Source organism: Ambystoma mexicanum, chromosome 2p (assembly GCF_040938575.1).
Source record: "Ambystoma mexicanum isolate Mex_15411 chromosome 2p, UKY_AmexF1_1, whole genome shotgun sequence".
Lineage (NCBI taxonomy): Eukaryota > Metazoa > Chordata > Amphibia > Caudata > Ambystomatidae > Ambystoma > Ambystoma mexicanum.
In genome coordinates, this window is record NC_090923.1 from 239,028,370 (window position 1) to 239,051,803 (window position 23,434).

The 23,434-nt window shown below is 46.7% G+C and overlaps 1 protein-coding gene across 3 annotated transcripts in view; it reads right to left on the reverse strand.

Moving 5' to 3' along the window:
- LOC138566364 (contactin-4-like) overlaps positions 1-23,434 on the reverse strand; it is a 1,270,454-nt gene that overhangs the window by 9,593 nt on the left and 1,237,427 nt on the right. For 2 of the 3 annotated variants that reach the window (XM_069643524.1, XM_069643523.1), the window contains exons 21-22: positions 19,330-19,442; positions 14,887-15,055 (exon numbers count right to left, since the gene is read on the reverse strand). In XM_069643524.1, coding sequence (XP_069499625.1) covers positions 14,887-15,055; positions 19,330-19,442 — 282 coding nt within the window. The remainder of the gene's footprint in view (positions 1-14,886; positions 15,056-19,329; positions 19,443-23,434) is intronic. The other variant, XM_069643525.1, reaches the window with a different exon arrangement.

The following is a 23,434-nucleotide window of genomic DNA, read 5'->3' on the forward strand; positions in this document are numbered from 1 at the left end:
GTCCCCTGTCCCTGTTGCCTCTGATGTACATATTTCTTTCATGGTTACACTGAGATTGCTTTGTGGTTTCATCTGGATGAGGAATGCTCTGCATGGCTCATTTTCTTATCTATGGCGCAGTTTTGACCGCCGGTGTGCGTGTGTATTTGCGCAGGTGTCTATGCCTGCCTCCGTCTGCATCTGGATGCTGGTGAATAACAGTAGATCGAGCAAAAAGAGTGTTATGAAAAAGGAAATGCTTTCAAGATTTTCTGATAGGGAATAAATACCATTCGGGGGAAATGATTCCGTAGACGCGCCCCAACACGGAAAATCGCCTGTCAGCGACTAATAAAGAAGTGTCAAAGTAAAGATCATATCGGTTTCGCTCGTTGATAGGATCCTATCTTGCACATGAGATATAGAGAAGCCAAATCGTGAACACGGTATCTTACAGCTGCTGTGTTGACGAACGCCTTTTCCGTGTACAGTATGATTAACAGAGGAAATTGACTAAGATGTACGAAGTTTCAATATGCGTCAACAGCTGCATTTTAAATCCAAAAGATATTTTGTAATTCCTGCATAGAATGCATTTGCATAATCGAGATGTAGTATATCATTATTACCTGATGCGTCAGCCACTGGTGCATGATCTTCTTGAGGTAGATGAGAGTACGTCTGAGCAAACTGAAGCAAAACCACGAGGACTTACTACTTCATTAACTTGAGGAACTAGACTCAAATCAAGTTCCCAGACAACACTAAAAATCTTTCCCTTATTAGGGGAGGCCATTGGTATGCCAAAAAGCAAAGAGGAGGGCAGCATCGACAAAGGTCTCTCAACTGATGTTTCGGGCACCACTAACATTATCTCATTCTTTAGAGGATGACGACAACGTCTGTTATTCAATACCTGCTGCCTGATTTCTTCGAGGCAGAGGTAAAGATCAAAATTAATCTCAGAGGGAACTCAGGCCTTGAAGTAGAACTGTGTGTCATCAGCATAAGAATAGAAGCGCACGCTGGGTTTACGAAGACAGTCCATCAAGGGTTGCATATAGATACTAAAAAAGGGGGGGAAATGCACATACCACAGATCATGGGATAGAAGCAGAAGTCAAGGGACCTAAAGTCACTGCTTGGGACCTGCCATACAGAAAACTGTGACACCAGTCAAGGGCTGGTACACGTGCCCCAAGCAAGAAGATTTTTTTTTAAACAAGAGATAAGAATGGAATGGTGTTATCTACCATATCAAAAGCAGTGGAGGGATATAACATCACCCGCTAGCACAGGTGACCACTTTAAGAATTAGCTGAGCGATCATCACAGCCCTGCATTCCATCTCACCATTCTAGTCACTTGCACCAGATGCAGGCAAAGCTAAACACATCATCATCCCAGCCAGAATGCAGAGCATTTTCCGTTCGGTGCTTAGAACGGAACCCTGATTGCAGCGGGTCCAGGACCTGGCTAGCTTCACCAAACCTTTGTAATTGTGCAGCCACCAGTTTTTCTAGCATCGGTGAACAGTTGCTAAGCACATAAGGGGATACTTGTGTGGTTTTTAAAAGAGGAGAAATAAGAGCTGTCTTTTGGGTGAAAGGGACCACCCTCTAATCCAGGAAAAGATTAAGAAAATCAGTGATTGGAGTGCTGTTGAGAGATGATTGCATTAATCATAGGTAAAGCATGTCATTTCAACTGAATCCAAACTCTGCAAAAGTGGGACGATCAGATCCTCTGTTACTCGCTGGAAAATACTTGCTGGCCTACACCGCTTTCTTGCTACTGCAGCACGCATGCTCGAGGCTTTGCACTTTTGGACTTTAAGAACTGTCTTAACTGCCTCAGCCAACAGGCTTGCCTCTTTATTCATGGCTACTATGTCTGCTTAATCATGCATTATAGCTCGGCTTCGCCCATTGGATATGACTTACTATCTAATCATATTTATTGATACACTTATAATATTGACTGATTTCCACATGAGACTAGGGTTCGAGACCCTCCATTATGCAGAGCTCCAGAAATTGCTCGTGACGTCACACTCCCTGGCAAGGCAGGCCCGTGTCCCACATGCACAGTGCTTGCCATGCTTTAATGTAAAACTGCAGAGGAGGTGGCGTGTGGGCGTGTTAAGGCTACTTATTGCCAGATTCTTGTTCACGGGACCATGGTGAACTGCAATGTCTTACGTTCCCCGTAGGGACGCTAGTTCAGACGCCCCCACTGCATGCGCATAATCTCAGAGCTCACCCGCGTTATGTACACTCAAGAGGAAGCTGCAGCGCAACCTGTGTTCTGTGCACCACGCCATCCATGCACGCCCATCGCATTGCGGATAGCAAAACTGATCAGGCAATAACAAGTGCAAAGCTTGGGGTGGGAGGACGGTTAAGGGGCAAAGTGTTTCTTTTAGAATCAAGAAAATGCAGAGCAGCACAGGTTGGAGTCCTGGATGGACTGGTCTTCGGTCTTAAGTGAGTTATAAAATATTAATGAATTACAGCTGTCCACACGTTTAGCGAAACAGCCGATAAAGCCTGTTGAAGTGGGAGTGCGGTGTTGATCCTCCAGTCAAATACCCCAGGCTAGGTTTCAGTTATCGAAATTGGGACATGGGGTGCGATATGATAGGATATGATAGGTTATTTATAACGTGCTTAATACCCAGAGGTTTCTAAGCGCGGACCCGGGCGTGGAACCTGTGGTGCTCCGTGTCGTCTTGCTTCCAAGGCTGGCACGTTGCCCTGAGCTATCCTTTCCGCTTTTTCCATTCCTAAAGCAACTTTTTAAACATATTTCAATCGTTATGTTCAGAAAGAGGTTCAATTAAGGAATCCGGCAAGCGTTGGTGCTGTTAAAATGGCACAGTTCATAGGCTTGCATTGCTGGGCCTGTTTTGCTGGATTGGATGTGGATTAATTTAGTAACATTCTGTCATCCTGAGGCCACTTCTGGTCTGGCAATTAATGTGCAGTTAGTTAGAGAGGACAATGGTTTGGATATAGATAATAATGCACTCTTGGGAAGAAGAAAGATGTCAGGCTAGGGCCATGCTGAATGCCTATTTGCTCTCCTAGGTCAGGGGTCATGTTGATCCAGAGTGCCACCACTGCAGTGGCTAGCCTATCGGATTTTATTTGTTTTGGGGCGGGGTTGCACTTGCAATTTAGATCTGGATCATTTAATTGGAACGTCATGATCATGTCTTCGTCTGACATATCAATACTTTGGTAATTCCTTGAGGATTAGGTTCCATGTAATAATGTCCCCGCAAAAATGTCCCCTGACAAAAAAGTCGCCATTTTGTGCGGTGACATTATTACATTGAGCAGGCGGGGGACACTCCCACAATCCCCGTATTTTTTTTTTTAATGGGAGCAGCAACCCGTCCCAATACATAATGTCACCATATATAATGTCGGCAATTGCTTTTCCCGGTGACATAATGTATGGGGACATTATTACCTGATACCGAGGATTATTCATAGGGTATTTAAATATGGCCTCTGGTGCACTGGTGGGAAAGGTGGAGCGTTCTTCCGAGGGTGGGTTTGTGGAAAGAAGTGTTCTTTGTGCTGCACTGTGAATGCTGATGCCACCTTTTAAGCCATTGGCAACTGGTAGTAAGATGCCTTCGCTACAGTTATTATTTTGGCTGCTTGCAGGTGCAGGGCACAGATTTGGGGATTGTTTTGATGCACCTGATGGATGGCAAATGAGATCTTCTGTACTAACTGCTGCATTCCAAACACTCCTTTCCGTGTGCACCCTTCTGCAGGCAAATCAGAGTATTGGAAAAGGATAGGCACAGGATGGAATTCTGAGGAGTGCATGTTCCATGAAGCAGAGCGAGAGCCGAGTCTGGCCTTTTGGTTTAAAGGGTGTAGTTGTGCTGCAGCCATGGTCCATTTTTTTTAAATGTAATACCCAGCTTCACAATACCACTACCAACGAGCCGTGTACCTGAGCATTAACCAGCTATCCCTATTAATGAATGGCACCAGATGTTATAGGATAGGATGCCTGTCATAGCATGTGAATAACCGTCCAAATGGCAAGTTCGGGTAGGACTTGAGCATTTGATGACAGCCGCTGGCAATTGGTGACTGGCTGGCAAATGCCTATACAGGACCAAAGAATAGCGGCTGCATCAGTGCTTGTTTATCTGTGCTACTAAGGAGCACCCCTGGTTTCTGACTGCCTTCTGAATAAACACAGAAAAGGCTAGGAGCAGAACATGGAAAATGAATGCTAACCAAAATCAAAAGGCACGCAAACAGAAGAATGTGACATCTCTGCACCCCGCGCGCCCTCACAAGTGTCTAGTTAATGTCTGCTGTGACTTCTCACTGTATAGAAATGTATGCGCTACTGCGTCTCGTGACGCTGCATTACCCCCTGGATTATTCATCCATAAAAACCTCCGCGCGCGCACTCTGCAGAGGTGGCAGATCTGCCACTTGCTGCATTAGCTCCATTTATTAAACCTAGCTGGATTTTCCGCGATATCACAATAGCACGAAGCCCCCTAGTGCCCCCTCCCACACTTGAGAATGAAACAGTCTTTATTCCTCACTCGGGTGTGTAGCTTTCTCTGAGGAGACGCCATTTCCTTTCTCATTATGTTCTCGTGTTCGCGTTTCTCGCGCCTTGTCACGTTGACGTCGTATCTCTTCCTGCTCATTTTACAGGATGAATGCGTTGGTTGCACAGTCGGCGAACCCAGAGAATCGGGAGTAGTTCGGTTACCATGGGACGACTGGGCCCTTGTAATAACGACTGGGAATTGGTGACCATGGCAGGTGGTGTGGGGGGAGTTGGTTACATTGGATTTAGGCTCAGACAGTTTGAAAAGAGCTAAAAAGAAACATTTTCCAACATGTACATATCATCCTGGTACTTGCTAACAGGTAACTGTTGCCCAGATAGGCCCCTCAAATAAGGACACAAGACCGGAGCTCACAAACCCATCTACTTTGTTGGAATAAAACTTGGAACTAACCCATTCCATCCACAATTCTCCTTCTTACACTTAGGTCATTAAACACTCCCGCTTACTCTGGAGCCTTAAAGGGACAGAGGCGGGTAACACCACCCCTGGACAGATGTTCACACGTCCAGGTCAACACTCTTCAACCCAGCGGGTGGGCGTGGCCCCGTGAACAGGGGGTGGCCTGTTGGGGTTGCTCATGATGGCTAGGGTGCCTTGCAAAGAAGACAACGAAGCCTGGTGCAACCCGAGTCACAAGGTCCCTCACAGGCCTGTACCTGCAATGCAGGGCGTGGGATCCTTGGAGATGACAGGGGCTCTGTGAGTCGGATAGTCGTATTTCAGTGGGGCAGGGGGCTGTTCTGGGCTGCTCCACGTGTGCCAGCGTCTCCACATGCTCCTTGTTGGCGTTGGTGTGGGCCTGGAGTGCCTCAACTGCTGAGGAGTTGGTGTGAGGCTAGTGCTCGCATGTAGTAGTAGCGAGCGTTGTTGTAGGTCAGAGCGGGCCTTCCTACGCACTTGCCACGTGTAGGGCAGGGCCGTGCAGTCTAAAGTGTTGTTCCTGCATGTGTCGGTATATGCATGGAACGTTGTGGAAATGTCGAGACCCCTCGGCGTAGCAGCATGGTTAGGAACGGAATGTTTACAATGTTCATATCAGGGCTGTTACGCTGATGATGTGAATACGAACATTGCGAGCATTCCTACGTGGAGATATGTTCAGTTCCTCCGTTTTGAAAAGAAGGCTCTCTCAAGAACACACCCCAGGTGCATGCAGATGTTGTAGGACGCAATGATGTTAGGCGTATGAGCGAAAAATGGAGCACCAGCCTTCCGGTGGATGGAGCCTGTCAGCACGTGGCTTTTCTCCAGTCACTCGCCACACGGATTGTGCAGGCAGGAACCAGCAGGATTCAGTGGCAGACTTAAGGCAAAGGGCCCCGTGGGGAGCACCTGGTGTGGGCCCTAGGTGGGCAGGTCATGGAGGCTGAGCTTTGGGTGGGCGGTGTTAAGTGTGGTCACAAGAGCAGGACGATGAGAAAGAGGGGCGAGGGAGACAGAGGGGCAAGGGAGAAGTGAGATGAAGGGATGAGAACGAAGGAGAAAGAAATATAAGTAAAGACAGAGAGGCTGGGAGAGGTAGTAAGAAATAATATATAAAGTGAGTAAAGAGAAAGAAAAATGTAACATAGGATGGAAGAGGAAGTCGTGGGGGAAGGGCGATGGGGTTAGAGAAGAACACAGGTGAGAGAATGGTAGAGAAACAGATGAAAAACGAGATAGGGCGATGGAGGGGAAGGGAGAAGAAGGCGGGCCGGACAAGAAAGATAGAGAAACACGCTCAGAGAGCTACAGAGGTAACAAGGTGGGCCCCTGAGGGCAGCCTGTGTGCTGCAGGGGAGCCGTGCAGCTGTTATACGCAGTGCTGCGGTCCATGAATTCCCCTCTGAGCCGGGCCCTGAGTCTCTGACTCAACGGGCTAGGGACGGTCCCTGTCCTGGGGCTTCCTTTGGGGCAGCCCCCAACTTCAGGGCGCACATCAGTGCAGGCGGCAGTTCCCTTCACGGCTTCGGACTGTAGTGTAGCGCCTAGGGAAGGAAACCGCAGCGCTAGCGAATAAGACAAGAAACTTGGCCCATACTTGGTGTCCTGCCTCCAACACAGCCAACATGTAACTCATACCTGGTGGCCTGCCTCCCCATTCCCAAAATAACAAACGCACACTGCAACAGTTCTGCACTTCTTTCACAATGTTAGGCTAAAGTTTTGACACTGTGAAAGAAGGGCAGAACAAACGCACACACGACTCAACTCGAACTGGAGTGACATCACAACAGAAAGGGCCTTTTGCTGTGTGGAAGGGCCGGGTGGGGCCTGCGACAGGGGCCCCGTCGCCATTTGTCTGCCTGGCGACCGTTAGATCCGCCTCTGGCAGGATTGCTGGGCACTGCGCTCGAGATCGAGCGCTTCACTGTCACGGCGGGGTCGCCGGCGTATTGGTTGAGATATGCGGACTGCGTATCTCCCTATGGGAAAGTCGGGGCATGGTGGGATCACCAGCCGACAGCACTGTAGGAGCGCAGTGGGATCAACCGCATGGAGGACTGGGCTCCAGTCTGCAGAAGACAGCCTCGTTGCCAGTTTTTGCCCGCATGGCACCCCCCCAAATAACAAACACATCTACTTCATTGCAATTGCAATACAACTTGGAACGAACCCATTCTATCCACACTCCTTCTTACCCTTATGTCATTAAACACTCCCTCTTACTCGGGAGCCTCTGTATTAAAGGGACTGAGGCGGGTAACAGTAACAAGCACCTAAGGCTGGATAATGTGTGTGTTAAGGCTAACGAACCAGCGCCTTGAGGAAATGTGTCCTGCTTGTAGAGCTGGCCTTAGGGCAGGGCGTGCAGGGCAATCGCCCGGGGCACCATAGTCCCACAGGGTGCCATTAATCCCCCAGGACACCAGCTCGGGGGAGCCTTTCAAGGGCTGCCCTGAGCTGGCGTGGTTGGAGAAGTGTCATTTTGAAATTAAATGCGGTCGCAGGAGCAGCCGCAATTAACAACAATAGGGTGCTGTCACCCGATTGAGATAATTACCAACCCTGCATGGCGCAGGAGTGGGACGATAATCTTCTTAATAGGGTGCTGCCAGCACCCTATTGTTTTTAAATTCGCCGGCCCCGCGAGCGCATTTAATTTTAAAATTACATTTCTCCCGCCACAAAAAGAAATATTTGGCTCCTCCAATGCCCCCCTCCCTTACCCCCAAATAGACCGGAGGTGCGTCAGGAGGGGCGCAAAATTGTTCTTTGTCTGCCGGGGCCGCTGCTGCCACTAAGGCCGTCACAGGCTGCTTACAAGCGACTAATAAATATACGTGCATTTAGTGTCACTCACATTAATACAGCACAAGCAGCAAGATTGTGCACAGTTACATATACATGTGTGTGATCCGTCAGACAGCCAGGAAGGCAGAATTCTCAAGCAGCTCAGCCCAGTGCATCCTCATCGAGCAACGGCTTCTCCTGCTCCTACAGAAGAGCCGGGCGGAGCCAGCCTCAACATTTTGTGGGAGGTGGATGACAGTTTTAAAAGGTAGTCGTGAGTGGGGTAATTAACCCATTGGGCTATCGACTTCCACCTGAACCACCTTCTGGGCCAGGCAGGTTGCATAGGTGTAACTTCCATCCTATGGCCCATTAGATGCATCTTTCATCCCAATTCAGGGAATAGTTTCCCAAAGAGATGCCAACCATTGGAGGTGTGAGCCAAGGAAAATATGAGGAGAGCAGTTACGTCTTCTTTTCCTTTTAGGGGGACTATTGATATCACCTGGTCAGGCTTGTGTCCTCTGCTGCTGTTGCCATGTTAATGATATTTCCAACGTAAATATCTCTGCTCTCCCAGGTGAGAATGTTGACAGTCCCTTGCTGTAGTACTCCTGTCCGATCAGCATCCGTAGGCTGAGTGTCACTGCAAAATATTGCTTTCTGTCGGCAACCTCCTCAGTTTGGAAGGGCGTGTCGTGTGCCCTACCAAACCAGGGGCGGGCTCAACTACTGCTTGACAGTATGCAGCTGGTCACGTGAACCTTGCAGAGGTGCTTCAAACTTCCCACAAGGTAGCAGGCACTGAAGCACACTACATTGTTTGAGTGCAAGTTGCGCATGGGCAAACCGCTTCAGTACTTCCTTGTTACGCGGACAGGATTCGGAAGGCGTCTTGCCTATCCCTAATGGGCCTAGTATGTAATGCATTACACCCGCTACCAATATCACTCTGGGATACGCACTAGTTGTGGACATTTTGCCAATCACTCAAAGACCCGTTTGCTTCTGACGGGGAACCTCTTCATTTGCGTAGTAAGCATCCCCAGGTCAATCAAGCAGCACAATTAAAAAAAGTATGGGTTCTTATTGGTCACCTGTACACTCTGCTTCACAGAAAGCTATGTGCAAGAGCCAAAAGTCATCTGTTATGTTATGTATATTTATACCGCGCACCACTACCACCCAAGAGCAGTCCTGACAAAATGTATCTTGCATTTCTGTATCGGCTTACCCTGCCGTCCATGTTCATGAGTTAGCCGTGCTTTTAGATTCCTGGTGTCATGTTCCCTCACACAGGGCTCAAATGTGTAACATGAGGACATTATGAAAACATGAACCACCTAAATGACTTATAGGAGCTATATGAAATTAGAAAACTAAGAATGTCAATTGATTAGAACGGATCTATGTGATTATTGCGACCACTTTTATTACGACAGGCGAAAATGCCGACTTTTTTGTTTTTTGTTAATTTTTTTAAACCCCCCTTACACCACATACATATGTCGGGGGAGAGACCCCCACACCCATCCCATATTACCATTATATTATATACCCCCCACATATATATATGGTCTAAGGGGGGGTCTAAAAAATATAAAAGTCAGTATTTTCAGCCGTCGTAATAGTGAGGGCGACATCTTGGGCCATTACCATTAGAACGAAGGGGGCGGTCATCATCATGGGGTCTGCCCTTAAGTCATGGCTTGGAGCATGAATGTGCAAACAATACGTTGGGAAACAACATTACCAATTCGTGTAAATGACTCTTCTCAAGATCTATAAAGCTGCTATTTTATTTATTTTACTTTATTTAAATATTTATACAGCACTGCCCCTACCCAGACGGTCCTAGAGGACTTTCCAAAGTTCAAAGAGAGCTGGTGAGATGTTACAATGTTTTTTCTGAACAGGATAGCAAGATCGGGATAGGTGGGCGAGATAGATTGGCTGGATTAGGCGGGAAAGAGGTGCGTTTCTAGGATTTTGAGGACGGTGAGGTTGGAAGGGGTGGTGCAATGTGTGGTGCGAACGTGTGGTGGGAGGGCCTTCCAGGCTGTATGCGCCCATTGTGTAAAGCCCTATTTTAGGTGCAGGTTAGATTGAAGAGTGGCATGTGTATGGACGTTTGGTTGGCTTGTCTGGTGTTTGTGTGGGTGATTGGGTTCAGTTTATTGTGAAGGATGGTGTTTTCAGGTGTAGGCCCTTGCGTATGATGCAGAGTCATTTGAAAGCAATTCTCTGGGTGATTGAGAGCCAGTGAAGGAGGGAGAGAGCTGACGTTATGTGTGAGTGGTCGGTAAGTGTAGAATGTGTCTACCTACTGCTTCCTAGGGACTTGAGAGGAGGCTGTGTGAGTGGTCGGTAAGTGTAGAATGTGTCTACCTGCTGCTTCCTAGGGACTTGAGAGGAGGCTGTGTGGGTTGTCTGTGGTGTGTTCTTTGATACAAGGGGAGGCCAGGTGCGTTGCGAGTAGGGCAGATGAGGAGGCATTTTTTTGGATGGGTTCAGTTTTAGGAAGTGGGTGGCCATCTAGGTGGGGAAGACGAAGAGGCAGTTTTGTCGGCCTGGTGTTCAGAGGGGGAGGAGATCTTCAAGCATATGTGTGGTTTGTCTGTGTACTGATGAACGTGGATGTTGTGGCAGCTAAGGGTTTGTGCAGGGGATGTAAGATAGAGGTTGAACAGGAGTGGAGATAGGGGAGATCCTTCTGGTACCCTGTACTTGAAGGGTGTGGGATTGAAACGGCGCCATGGAGTCAAATTGTGTCCTGTCATGGAGGTAGGGTATGATCCAGGTTCTCTGACGCAGTGGTCAGTTTTGGCGCAGCATATGGCCATCTTCAGGGGTTGCCTGGTGGAGGGGACTGTGTTCTTTTTCCACGCTCTTTCTAGGTGTCTGGATTTCATATTAATGGTGGGAAGAGAGTTGTTGGACCATGGCCTGTGGTGGCGTGTGTGAGGTTTTTGTTTTTTGAGGTGGGGGTGCTATTTGGTCAGGTTTTTGGCTGATGGTGGTGTTGTAATTTTGCAGAGGTATGGTGGGGTCAGTGTGAATGGGGGGGGGGGGGTAAGAGTCGTTTGAGAGCAGGGTTTGTGATGCGCTTGATTTGCCTGCCTGCAAGGTGTGCACTGGGAACCAAAAGTGGCTGTGGACATGTTTTTCAATGTGGCCCCATATTACTCTATGCAATTGAAGGAAGCGAGCAAGCCCAAACCTTCAAAGTAGATGGGATGGGTGATCGTCCTCTACCCAAGACATTTTTTGAAAAATTGGTCCAAATGCTGAACATTAAATCACATCTGTCCCCAAATAGAGATTTAAAAGGTGCTTAAACAAAACAAAACAAAAAATGACATAAAACATTTCTTAATAGTAAGAAACATAATACTGGAGGCTTTATGATAAAATCTTTGCTACAATGGGGATGATGAGTGATGGGAGGAAGAGGACTGCAGTGATTGGGAGAGGGGGTAAGAGGAGTTTAATATCAGGGTACCCTCACTAAGAGGCTCGTGGCATAGAGGCCCTGCAGGAAATCTCCAGAGTTCCCTGTAGGCCAGTCCACCCCCACTGGCTGGGGGGTGTTGGGATGTGTTGATGATGCGGGAGTGGTGTGGGAGAGTGAGTGTAAAGGGGATGGTAAAGTATTCCGACCATGATACCCAGATGCGATTTTGTTCAGGAACCGAATTTGTGCAGGAAATCCGGAGCTCCTGGGTGTGGCAAGCTATGTGCGTGGGGTATGTCATGTGCTGGGTGGGGTTCCAGGGGTTCAAATAATAGTGGCGCTTTTAGCACTTTGTGATGAAATTAAATAGTGTATGGAAATCCAGCGGCTAGGCTGTTGCTGAACTCAGAATATCTGGAATGAGGTCAATAACAGAGAATAGTAAACATTGTAGAGCACTCATAGCCTGGCAGCCAATCACGATCCAGGGCCTCCAGGCAATATTCACCAGGGTAGCCATGGATCCTGACACCTGTCAGGATTGCAACATTCTTCCTGGCACCCATCTCCCTGTGCTCCCTGCTCCTGTGCCTTCTCCGCCACACTTAACTTGTGGCAGCAGTGGTGCCACCCGTTCCTGCCGGCCGTTCCATTACATTCTTGCCTGCCATCCCCAGTACACGCCACCCTTGTCTTCACTCCCTCGCTCACAGCAGCTGAGGCCCTTTCTTCATTTCCACAGCATGTAGGCGGAGCCATGGGGGAGCGAGAACAACGGTGGATGCCTGAAACTGCTTTGGAACCAGGTCTGGGTGCTAATGACATTATTGCCCCCACCAGCCCACGCCTTGCTTTATTCAGGCCCATAGCGTAGATGTAAGATCCCATAATGCCCGCTAGTGTGGGCAATAATGCTTAGAACATTGGAATGTTGGCAGTTGCATTGTAGATTATGCACTGGCAGAGGGCAAAAATTGATGGTATAAGTTCTTTGCCCCCGCATTCCAATATTTATTCTTTGGCTCTTCTAATTTTGAACAGAACAGTCATTTAGTGGAATGTTTAAAAAAACAATAATACTCTCTTCTAAGGCCATTAACACGTGGTAACATCACTTGCCCCTTGTTAAATATCCTCTTTTTGCTTATGACATTACTTTTGGCAGTAAACCATGAAAACCCTGTAACTACGAAGAATGAGATGTTATGTTGTTTGGAATTTGTATAGCGCCTACTGTAATTGGTATGGCCTCAAAGCGGTGTGAAGTTGAATTCCCTTTGGATGACCCCAGCAAGAGGATTGAGAAGTGATGAAAGGATTCGTAAAATGCATGTGTGCTTTTATAGTCATAGAGATGGTAGGCAGGGAGTGGCTAGGACCCTCACAGCAGCCCGTAATTATCAGGTGGGGGGGGGGTGGGTGCTGTGCCAAATTGTCAAGGAGTCAGAGGGTTCATAAGAGTAAAGCTATGAGAACAGAAGGACCGAATTCTGCATGGCACTCAGCTGTACTCTATGGAAGGAGCTCTTCGGCCCGGGGGTGATGTATGTTTAGGGTGGATGCAGTGATACAGTGTGTATAGCAGATCAATGTGGCTGTGCAGACCAGACCCCCGGAGGGGCACGGCTGTATTCCCTGGGATGCAGTGCATGAGAGTTTGGTTGAAGACAGACTGAATCCAACGCGGCAAAACACCACCGCGGCAAGAACTACACTGCAAACACACCCTGTAAATACGGTGGGACGAGAAATTGCAAGCGTGGCAAAAACACAAGATTGGGGAGATTCAAATCAGCAAACCCACAACTGGAAACAAGGTGAGAAGATGCAAGTGTGGCAGAACACAACATGTGGCATTATTGCTAAATTGATGCGTGCATTCTAAGCATTTTGATAGGCTAAAAAGTAAAAAATGACTTTGATGTGCTAATGATTATAATTTTCTCCAATTGTCGTACACTAGACTGAAAGCTGATGCATTAGCAGGATGATAACATCATATGATAGCTACTTTCCCATCATTCCACAAACGCCTGGTTTTCTAGTTTGCTCCTGTCCATTTCCACAGCTTAGAGTCTCTACTATCCTGTCCCATTGGCAGCTTCTTCTATTTATATGTGAGTCATGCGGCGGTACGTTTGACCATGCATGACATGCAATGGTACATGAGCATACGAGGGATGTTCCTCAGCACGACCCAGCAGTGACTGAGGGGCATGGGACATGAGCTGATAGAACAAGGAATCTCAGTGTGCTACAGATGTGGCCTTTTACCCCAACTTGCCAACCATCATGTTATCGTTCCTCTCCCAACTGTAATATTATCTATATACCCATACAGTCTAACCCCACACAAATATAGTTTTCAGCAGTCTGAGTGTGTAATATTAACATGTTTCATAAACTATGTGTATTTAAAACATGTTATTCTAGAAATCCGTGTGAAGAGAATGGCTCTTAACCTCATGAGGCCAAAAAGGACATCACAGACTCAGAGTGCATCAAGAGATGAAGGGATGAAGTCATGATATTGAAGATCCTATGCATCCGAGCATGTTGGGAAGTTGATTTTTAAGGGGATGATGTTGTTTGATGATGTAAAAGAGCTAGTGATGTCATATATTTGACTGGTGAGTTCGTGAGACAGTCATGTCATGGATGGAGCAGGAATAGCAGTGAGACTTTGTAAAGTTGGCATTTGACTGGCTCTTGAGGTCATGATGGTGTTTGCTGTCACAGGGTTGCTGTTTAGCTGGTAAGGTCAAGTGATTGCTGTTGTGAGCAGTTTGGTTGGATAGGCCATGCAATTAAATGGTCAATGCCATGAGACAGATTGGGAAATTAATTAGAATACCTGATGGCATCATTTGTTTTGATTGGTGAGAATGTAATGAACCTGATCTGGGCGGTTTGTCGGAATGTGTCCGCTGGTTTCCGGCTGAAGGCATCAAGGTATTAGTTTGCTTCATGCTTGGCAGAACAGGTCATGAAGCAGTTTGAGGATTTCATGAGGCTTGCTGTGCAGGCTGCTGGGAAGGAGAATGACTGCTGATGTCCTATGCAGCTTAATGGAAATGGTCTCAAAGTATCAAAAGGATGGCTACAAGGTTCATGGCTGCCTGAAGGTTTGGTAACAATGTCTGTGCTTGCCATTCATTTTGTTGGTTATTTTATGAGGCTATCTAGGTGGACACAGTGCGTGCGGCCATAAATTGGATATTTTTGACATTGTGTGGTCATGAGGCTGTTGGAGCAAAGCATGGGGTTTGCATGAGTCATCATGAGATTGTCCAACAGTGTTGGGTTGGGAAGAGATCTGATAGTGTCATATGTTGGACTGGTGGACTGGTGACGTCACAGCATCACGGGAGCCCTCATCGGGTGGTGATGGCATACAGTGATTTCATGCATTTGGTGGATGATATGCCAGCATTTCATTCTGTTATGAGTTGGGTTGGTGACCTCATGAGATTGCATGATGAAATCTCATTGCTACTTGTTGGCTGATGAGCGCATAACACTATGATGTGTTTGGAGGATGAGATCAACATCGACATGAATGTCACATGAATGAATGCTGAACGTGAACAGGAGGAGATTAAAGAGAAGCTCTCACTTGATGATTTTGGGATTCGTATTTGCTCGCTGCTCACGCCGTCGCCTCCTTCGCTGAAGGGCTTGATCTCGATGATGTAATCTTCATCGAAGGGCAGCGACAGCTCCACTGAGGTCTGGTTGGTTTCGATGACAGATGTGATGCTCTGTCTGCTCCAGCGATAGAACACCTAGAGCACGCAGGACACAAACAAAGCAGCGAGAGAAGTGGAAAAGGATGAGACATGGTTCGGGCCTGCGGTCTGGGACGAGCGCTTGCATTTCTGGAAGGGGACAGGGGCGCGGGGAGTTTGTGAAAAGTTCATGCATCAGTGCAAATGAGAGAACTGCTCTGTTTGAGCTCGATGTGGTGCCATTTTAGGTCTGCTGATTTTTAGTGTTACCCCTGATCGGTGTACTAGGTGATCCAAAAGAAAGGAGAAGTGTGTACTATAAGCGAATTACTACATTTATGAGTTGGCTACGAGGCAATGTCACGAGACCACAGTGCTTTACATTAGAGTTGGATGGCTCTATAGAGCATGCACGACAAATGCTCTTATTACCTATCAAGTTCTGTCCAATACAATACAAACCAATCCAATAAAATCCTGTCCATCCCTATCCTATCCTGGTCTATAGGACTTCTCATGACCTAACCTGGCCTATCTATCATGTTCTGTCCTTATCTGCCGTACCCTGTCCTTTCCCTGCACCTTGCAAGGTACAGAGGAGGATGAATAGCCTCCATCAGCATAGCTTGTGAGGTGTGTGCAAAATATTCACATGCATGCAGACTTGTGGACTCTGAGCTGCTTAAGTGATGGGAATAGGCGTGGAAAGGAGACTGTATTAATGGAAGGGTTCAGCCCAATCCGCCGGTGTTATGGGCACTGGGTGTTGAGTATAATATTAACCTAAACATTCTGATCTCATGAAACTTTAATGGTGAAAATATTGCTAAATTGTTTTTTAACAGACCCTTCACTGCGTAAACATGGGAATATTCGCAGAAGGAGAAACACAATGGGGTTTATTCACAAGGAAGTTACTAAGACATAGGGCCTCATTACGAGGTTGGAAGTAGCCTTGCCGGTAAGAGCAGCAAGACTACCCCCATACCGGCATGAAAATCCGGCACCCACAATTACTGGGGTATTCCGGCCCCGCCGGACCCGGTAATTGCCCTTTCACGGGTGCCGGTAAATCCCCATTCCCATTTCAGCCACATAGGGCTCAATGGGACTGGGGATGCCTGTAGCACCAGCACTGTTTATAACGGTGCCGGTGCTACAGGCATGCTGTGCTCGCAGGTGCCTTTCATTCCGCCAGGGCAGACGTGGCAGAATGAAAGGCACCCGCGGCACAACTCAGAGTTTGCCGGTCCGGTAACAACGGTACCGGCAAGCATACCGGTACCATTGTTACCGGACCGGCAACCTCGTAATGAGGCCCATACTCTTGATTTGAACCTGAAGAGACCTGTTCGATACGGAAAGAGGTTACCATGTGTTACTCGGATAGACTCGTGGCTTTCTGCTAGTACTTCAGGAATACTGGCAGGATAGCCTGGGGGTAACTCGTTTGACTTGGAAGCAAGACAACGAAGAGCAACGCAGGTTTGACTCCCCGTCCCGAACTTAGAGGCTGGTCTCTGGTATCAAGCTCATTATAAAAGATTAATTAATTAATGTCAGATATGCTAGTGTGCTGTTTTGATCAAATATCCCTTACCACGTTTAAGTCTACTCATAGACGTTTAAGTCTACTCATAGAAGCGTCTTTGTGAAATGGCCCAAATAGTTTTTCAGATGCCGAACTTGAACTGGTCAGAGGGAGAAAAAGGCCTAACGTGTGCCATGAAAGCAACATTAAAAAGAAGACATGGGACCAGAGGGACGAATGCGAAGATTTCGGGATGATAGCTCAGTGGCAACGTCCTCGCATTGGAAGCAAGACGACATGGAGCACCACAGGTTCGATCCCCGGGTCCGCGCTTAGAAACATCTGGGCATTAAGGACGTTATAAATGAAACCTCTGGGCATTAAGCGCATTATAAATGAAACCTCTGTGTATTAAGTGCTTTATAAATAACCTATCGTATCAAGACACAGTCAAAGGTAAATAAGGGCCAAGCTGGCATCATGCTATAGTTGGCTATTGGGCCTCTCACCCATTGGAAATAACATAGCTGGTAAAGAAAGGACTAAAAGATGGAACTAAATAATGTTTACAAAATTGATATAAAATTACAGCAGCATCTTAAATCTCAAAATGGTAACTGGCGTTTACCCTCATGTTTATGATTGAGTTAAAAGGTGCGGTTTTGTGAAATCCCAGGGAAATGTTATCTTCCTCAGTTTTGCTCCGTGTAGACCATTTTGGTTCCGCTTATACACTCAGAGCAAGAGCCATGGCAGAGAATCCGCTCCCTGCGTTTCTCTGCTTCCTGCAGGTTATTCGCATGTGTATCCCTCTGCACCAGTATTGGTAACGGTCCTGCGCACCAGGCGGAGCATTGGCGAATAATACCTTTATTTGGTGTAAGTGACGACAAACCTAAGTCACACCTATGTCTGGTTGTAACTCACATAGGAAAGCAATATTTTTTCTTTGAAAACACTGAGGATGGGACTCACAAAGATAAGTCTGACTAAACCTTGGCTTAAACCTTGAGAGGGCTCTTCACAAAAGATGCTACTCTTAGTACTCTTAGTAATGATGACTGTCTTAACTTATGCATTCATATGTTAGTAAATTTGAACAATTACTCGTGGAAAAATCTTGGTGAATAGAGTCCATGCTTTGAAGGGATTGAAGTAAACTATGAGATTATGGTATGGAATTCTGAAAGGTTTCTGGGGGGGAGACACAAGGAATCTATGTGGTGAGAAAGAGTCTCACACTTTGCCAAATTGCATCAAATCTATTGTATGGAAAAGTGCACCTGTTATAGTATAGCATTTACCATTATACTGTTCTTTAACTGGGGAAGCAACTCCTCCAAACCAAAATGCCCCCGACTTTTCTCATTATTAATAGCACTCCATGTTTCTTCCCCTCATCCCCTTTCCCCCAAACCATTCTCTTATTCTCCCCGGACTACTTCTTCCCATATGCGCTTCTGGATCCACTCCTCCCATGTAGCGCTTCTTTCTCTATTGCCCGCTGTTTACTGTGGAACCATAAGGAGCTACATTGTCACAAAAGGGGCTTCTGTAATTCTGCTTGTGTCGACATACCTAAGCGACAGTTGTTTTTAATTTTTACAAATAAAGTATACACCCAACTGGGATCATTTTAGAAATACAGGATTCAAACCAGGGATCAAAGTTCATGCAAATTACGTTTTCATATGTTTGCTGTTTTATTTGTATACACATTTAAAAATTGTAATTTAACTTCACAGTGAAGGTTTTTAATTTCTCTAAATGCACGTTTGTGAGTGTGCATATTACATGTATGCAATGTCTCATTTTAGCGTTCATGCACATGTTTACATTTCCAAATTCGAAATAGCGGTGGAATATGAAAACTTGAATTGCTAGAGACACGCCATTTGATGCAGGTCACTTGACATGTGCAAGACATACCTACTTGCGTGGAAGGGTACCAATGTGTTTGTAGGTGTTGGGGCGCACAAGACACTTAGACATGCAATACTCCACCAATTATAAGGGCATTGCTAGCCAGCAGGCTCAAAAACATCGATATGAAGTATACCCGGTAAAAGACTACATTTTTGTACTGCAAAAATAACTATGCGCTGACTTTGCCCGGCAAAAATACACTTTGCACGGTTCCATGAATCAGGGTTTGTGCCGGCAGTGCAAAGGCACTTTTCAGCAGTGCAAAATCACTTTGAACCGGGCAAATATTCCATGAATCGGGCCCTTAGCTGCAACTCTTTCATAATGTAGACACCAGCCAACAGTGAGCACTCCTTCCGCGCACTCAACAAGCTGCTTGCTTCTGAATAATTGATCTACATGTAAAACAACACCTGAGTTTGGCGGAGGAGCTGTACACTCCACTGAACGACTAATTGATGGGGAAACCTTCCTAACTGACGTCCACCGTCTGCAACCGCAAACAACTGCACACTCAATTTCACTTCCTCAAATGAAATTGAAGTACTTGTCAATTGAGTCCCCCAGCTGTGTGTGGCCACCACTCAAGCAGGGCATGGACCCAGTGGTCGAAGTGGGAAGGAGAGGCTGGGAGCAGTGCTCCTCTACTTATTCAAATTAATGTTTACTGTTCCTATACTTGCACTTTCAGTGGGCTGCACTGAGCATTCCCTTAAACAGCAGGTGCATGTGTTTGGGGGTTTGTATTGTGCGCAGGAGGGGCGTTGTGATGGGGTTAATAGAGTGCGGGGGCAGGCCAGTAAGGAGCATAGTTCCACTACTTCTTTTTGTACACTCCGACCACTGCATGGACCAGAACAGTAACATGGCCTACCTTGTAACCTTTCACCTCGGACTCGTTCTCCAAGGCCTTGACATGGTCCCATCGCAGGATGATCTTGGAATCCGAGGCATTCCAGCTGATGTTCCCAGGGGGCTGGCTTGGTGCTGTGGATGCAAAGAGAGCACATTTCATTGCTTTGTCCTTGTGATCAGTAACATGCGCAGTTTTTCCCTCCATAGCACAATAATAGGGGGGGGGGTCACATACACGTTTTGGGAAAAGACCCCTCCTTTCTTATAGCTGCACATCTCAGATTCTACATTAACCTGTACTGGTGGATGTCTTCATTTTGCGAGGCGTGGGAGCAGGCATCGCACTATTGAGCTATGATCGTTTTATATAATGTTAGATAAAGGGGAGCCCTGTCTCAGCTCAGGGTGCTTTGATCTACTCAGACAGGTGTGAGCGAAGGGGAAATATCGGGTGCAGGCGGCTTAGCAAACACGAGAACCTCTGTATTCAATTCAAACACACAAATAAGAGTTTAATCAGACAAGAGGCACAACGAGTATTAAAGTACCGCGCTTAACTGCAAGCGAGGGCCCCCACTGAATTCTTGCAAAGCCACCTTCGTGTTTTTACCTTTGCAGAGACATAAGGCACTGGAATGGGGAGATGGCCATCTCCTGCAACTACCTTATTTATTTATTTTGGCATTTGTAGAGCGCACCTAACCCTGAGGCATCTGGGCGCTGTTCAATAGTGGGGCGTGCATGGAGCCATTAGGGTAGAGAGGACATTAACGGGGCACAGCAGAATGGCTAATTAGAATGATTGGTGCCTGAGATAAGTCTGCTTTCACCCATTCTGCCAGAGTCGTTTGAAAATAATTCCCCAACAGGCCGCTTTCCTTCAACAGCAGCGTGTCAGGGAACTGCGCATGCGTTTACTGTGCAATGAGGAAGGGGGATCTACAAGACAAGGTGGGCGAATGTTAGTTTAGGATGTGTAGGCGTGCCTGTGTATGTGTGCATGTGTGTGTGTATGTGTGTGTGTGGGGTACCTGTGTCTTTGTATGTTGTCAGGAATGGGTTGGGTCGGAGGATGTCCTTAGCGGCTCCCGCGAGTGGCCGAGCATACTAACAACGGGGCCGGTAATGACCGTTGTTAGCATGCTCCCCATTACCATTGAGCCCTGTGGGGGCTCAAATGGGAATGGTGATGGTCCGGGTCTGGTTCCCTAAATGGGAAAATACCGGGCCCTCCAAGGTCGGAATGACCCAGTATTTCCCCATTCAGGGAACCCGGACCGGACCCGTGTTTGGAGGCAGCCATGCCCTTATTAAGGCCATGGCTACCTCCAAACTCGTAATGAGGCCCTGTATATTGTTCTGAAATTCCAAGGCCTCATGAATGATTGTATCCCATGCTCACCTCCAAGCCTTGGAGCCCTTTGAAGCACTTCTTTTGTCTATAAGCACTTTATAAATAAACAATATATGATATGACATGATAGTTTATTTATATTCCGCCTATACACAATGGGCCTCATTCCAGTAGGGCGGTAAGCGATACCGGGCACCGTTAAGGAGACCGATTCCGGTAATCCCTTACCACCCTACTGCGAGGTCCCTTAGCGGGTCCTGCAATGGGTGCCTGATTTTACCAGGCACCCTTAGCGGGAGCCACTAGGGGTCCAGAGAGCTAATAACGGTACCGCAAATTGCGGAACCGCTATTAGCTACTTCCCCATTCCCATTGAGCCCTATGGGGGCTCAAATGGGAATGGGGAATGGATTTTTCAATGGGGACTTACCGGTCCCGCAAAGGTTAGACTACACCGGTAAGTCCCCATTGAACCAGGTCGGAGTTGGTACTGGTATGGGAGGTAGTCATGGCACAAATAGCGCATGACTAACACCATACTCGGAATGAGGCCCACAGTTAAAATAAGCATACTAGGCCTGACAAAAATTCTGCCAATTCGAGTGCATGTAGTTAGGGGGGCAGGGCGGGTAGGGGCTAGAGGGTACAACCATAACAAACTGACAATAATACAAGTGCGTGACCAGCAGTTAGGATACAAGGGGACAAGATCAGGGTATTGTGCCTTTAAAGTGTGCCACTGACACAAGTGTTTCATGTGCACAATGTAAAGGGGGGGCGAGGGTAGACACGGAACAGACGGACAACAAACTTACTGGGTAAGGTACATTCAAATCATGTAAGTTGCAGACAGGACGTGTGAGAGATGGGAATTGCGCCTAGTCCAGGAGGGCAGGGTAACTGCAGAGATTTGTCTTTTTTGGAAGTGCGTAGTGCTGCAAGTAGTGTGGGGGCCCGTAGGCAGGTGCAGGGACTGGTGTGGGTGCCTGGGACCTGTAAGGTTCTGAGGTGGGCCAGGCGACCAGCCAGCAAGCTGAGCGGAAGGAGGTGGTAGAAGACCAAAGGCTGAGGTTAGCAGGGGAGAGGTAGAGAGAAGGCAGAGGAGAAGAGGAAGGTATTGAGGAGTTTCCGTAATTTGAAGAGATCCGCCTCAAGACGCAGGAATGCAGGGAGACTGTTCCAGAGGGTGGCCCCTGCAGAGGACAAGGATCTACCCTCAAGTCTCGGTTTGGAGAAACAGCTCACTCTCAGAGAGTTGGAGGAGGATGAGCGGAGTGCTCTACAGGGAGTGTATTTGGGAAGAGTGTGTTGTAAGTAGTGCAGGCCCTGCTTTTGGCTCTAATATGCATATGGACATTTTAATGATGTTCTATTTGATATTTCACAGGCCCCACATAAAACAAAAGCTGCTCTGGGTTGATGTTGTCCCCAGATTGATAGTCAAAAGAGTGCCAGAGCTCAATATTAGCATGATTTGGGGGTTTGAGAAATGAAAGCTGCTTTCCATACCTAGTAGGGCAACGGGCTTTGAGTGCATATCTATTTATTCAGCATAAAGGAAGGGCAAAGATGGCAAGGTATTTATCAACATATTTTAATAGTTGGGTATTCATTCTGTCTGCATTTCCATTGCATTCAAGTACCATTCAAAATGGGGAATAACATCTGCTATTACAGCCCTTAGAAACTGGAGGAATCTGGCATAAAGTGTCATATACGAAAACAAAGTAGACAATGCAGAAGTGTCCTAAATGGGAAGGCCACCGATTTGTATATTATTTAATTGTTATAATGATTTATGACAAAATGCTTAACAAAAATAAACGGTACAAATAAAATGTTATAATCAAATCACGTGTAGGCATTAAGTAAGTAGGTTTTAGGGGAGTGCGGAAGAGAGAAAAGGAGGGGAAAATTGAACATCAAGAGGGAGAGTATTCCAGATTTAGGATCTGGAAGTGAAAAAGACCAAAAACGAGATTGAGCATATAAGGTGGGGGACCCAGTAAGAGGAAAATGAGAGTGAGAACATAGGGGATGGGAGGGTAAATAAAAAGAAACAAGCAAAGAAAGATAGCGAGGGGCCATACCGTGGAGGCTTTTAAAGACAATACATAGAAATTGAAAAAAGGCCAGGATTAAATATTCACTGATAAAACCAGGGAGACAATAAAAATAGTAAGGTTTTGATGAATAACTGGGTATGGCTTCAGAAAGAACTAGAGGCCTGTTCTGGAGAATTAGAGTAACACAATGGGTGTTTTCTTTTTTGGACCTATTAGAGGTCAAACTTACATTCCTATCGTGAATTTGGAATACATGTTAACACACTATCACGGTCTATGGAGAAGTGATTCTGCTAAACATATTATATATTTGTCCCCAGTACGTCATATACACTTAGCAGCACTTTTTGGGGGGCCATCCCTCACGTAGGATATAGCACCTCTTGTAACGGATAGTAGAAGGGAAGTGACGTATTCCGATTCTTACAGATACAACATTTAAAAATCAGCCCTAGTGTTTTAGTAGCAACTGGAAAAAGTGGGCATTTTACGTTAGACAATGCCCAGTTCTAGATTTTTCTAGAGCTATCTGTGCACAGTGTTGTATGCTACTTTATTGACCAACGTGAATAATCTAGCACCTTGTGCTGATGTAACACACATAAGGCTCCTTAACAATAGGGTCCTTTTTCACACATATAAGATTCAAAAAAAGACCTAATACATAACTCAGGTCTAGTTGAATTAATTCAGTCTATGCCAGG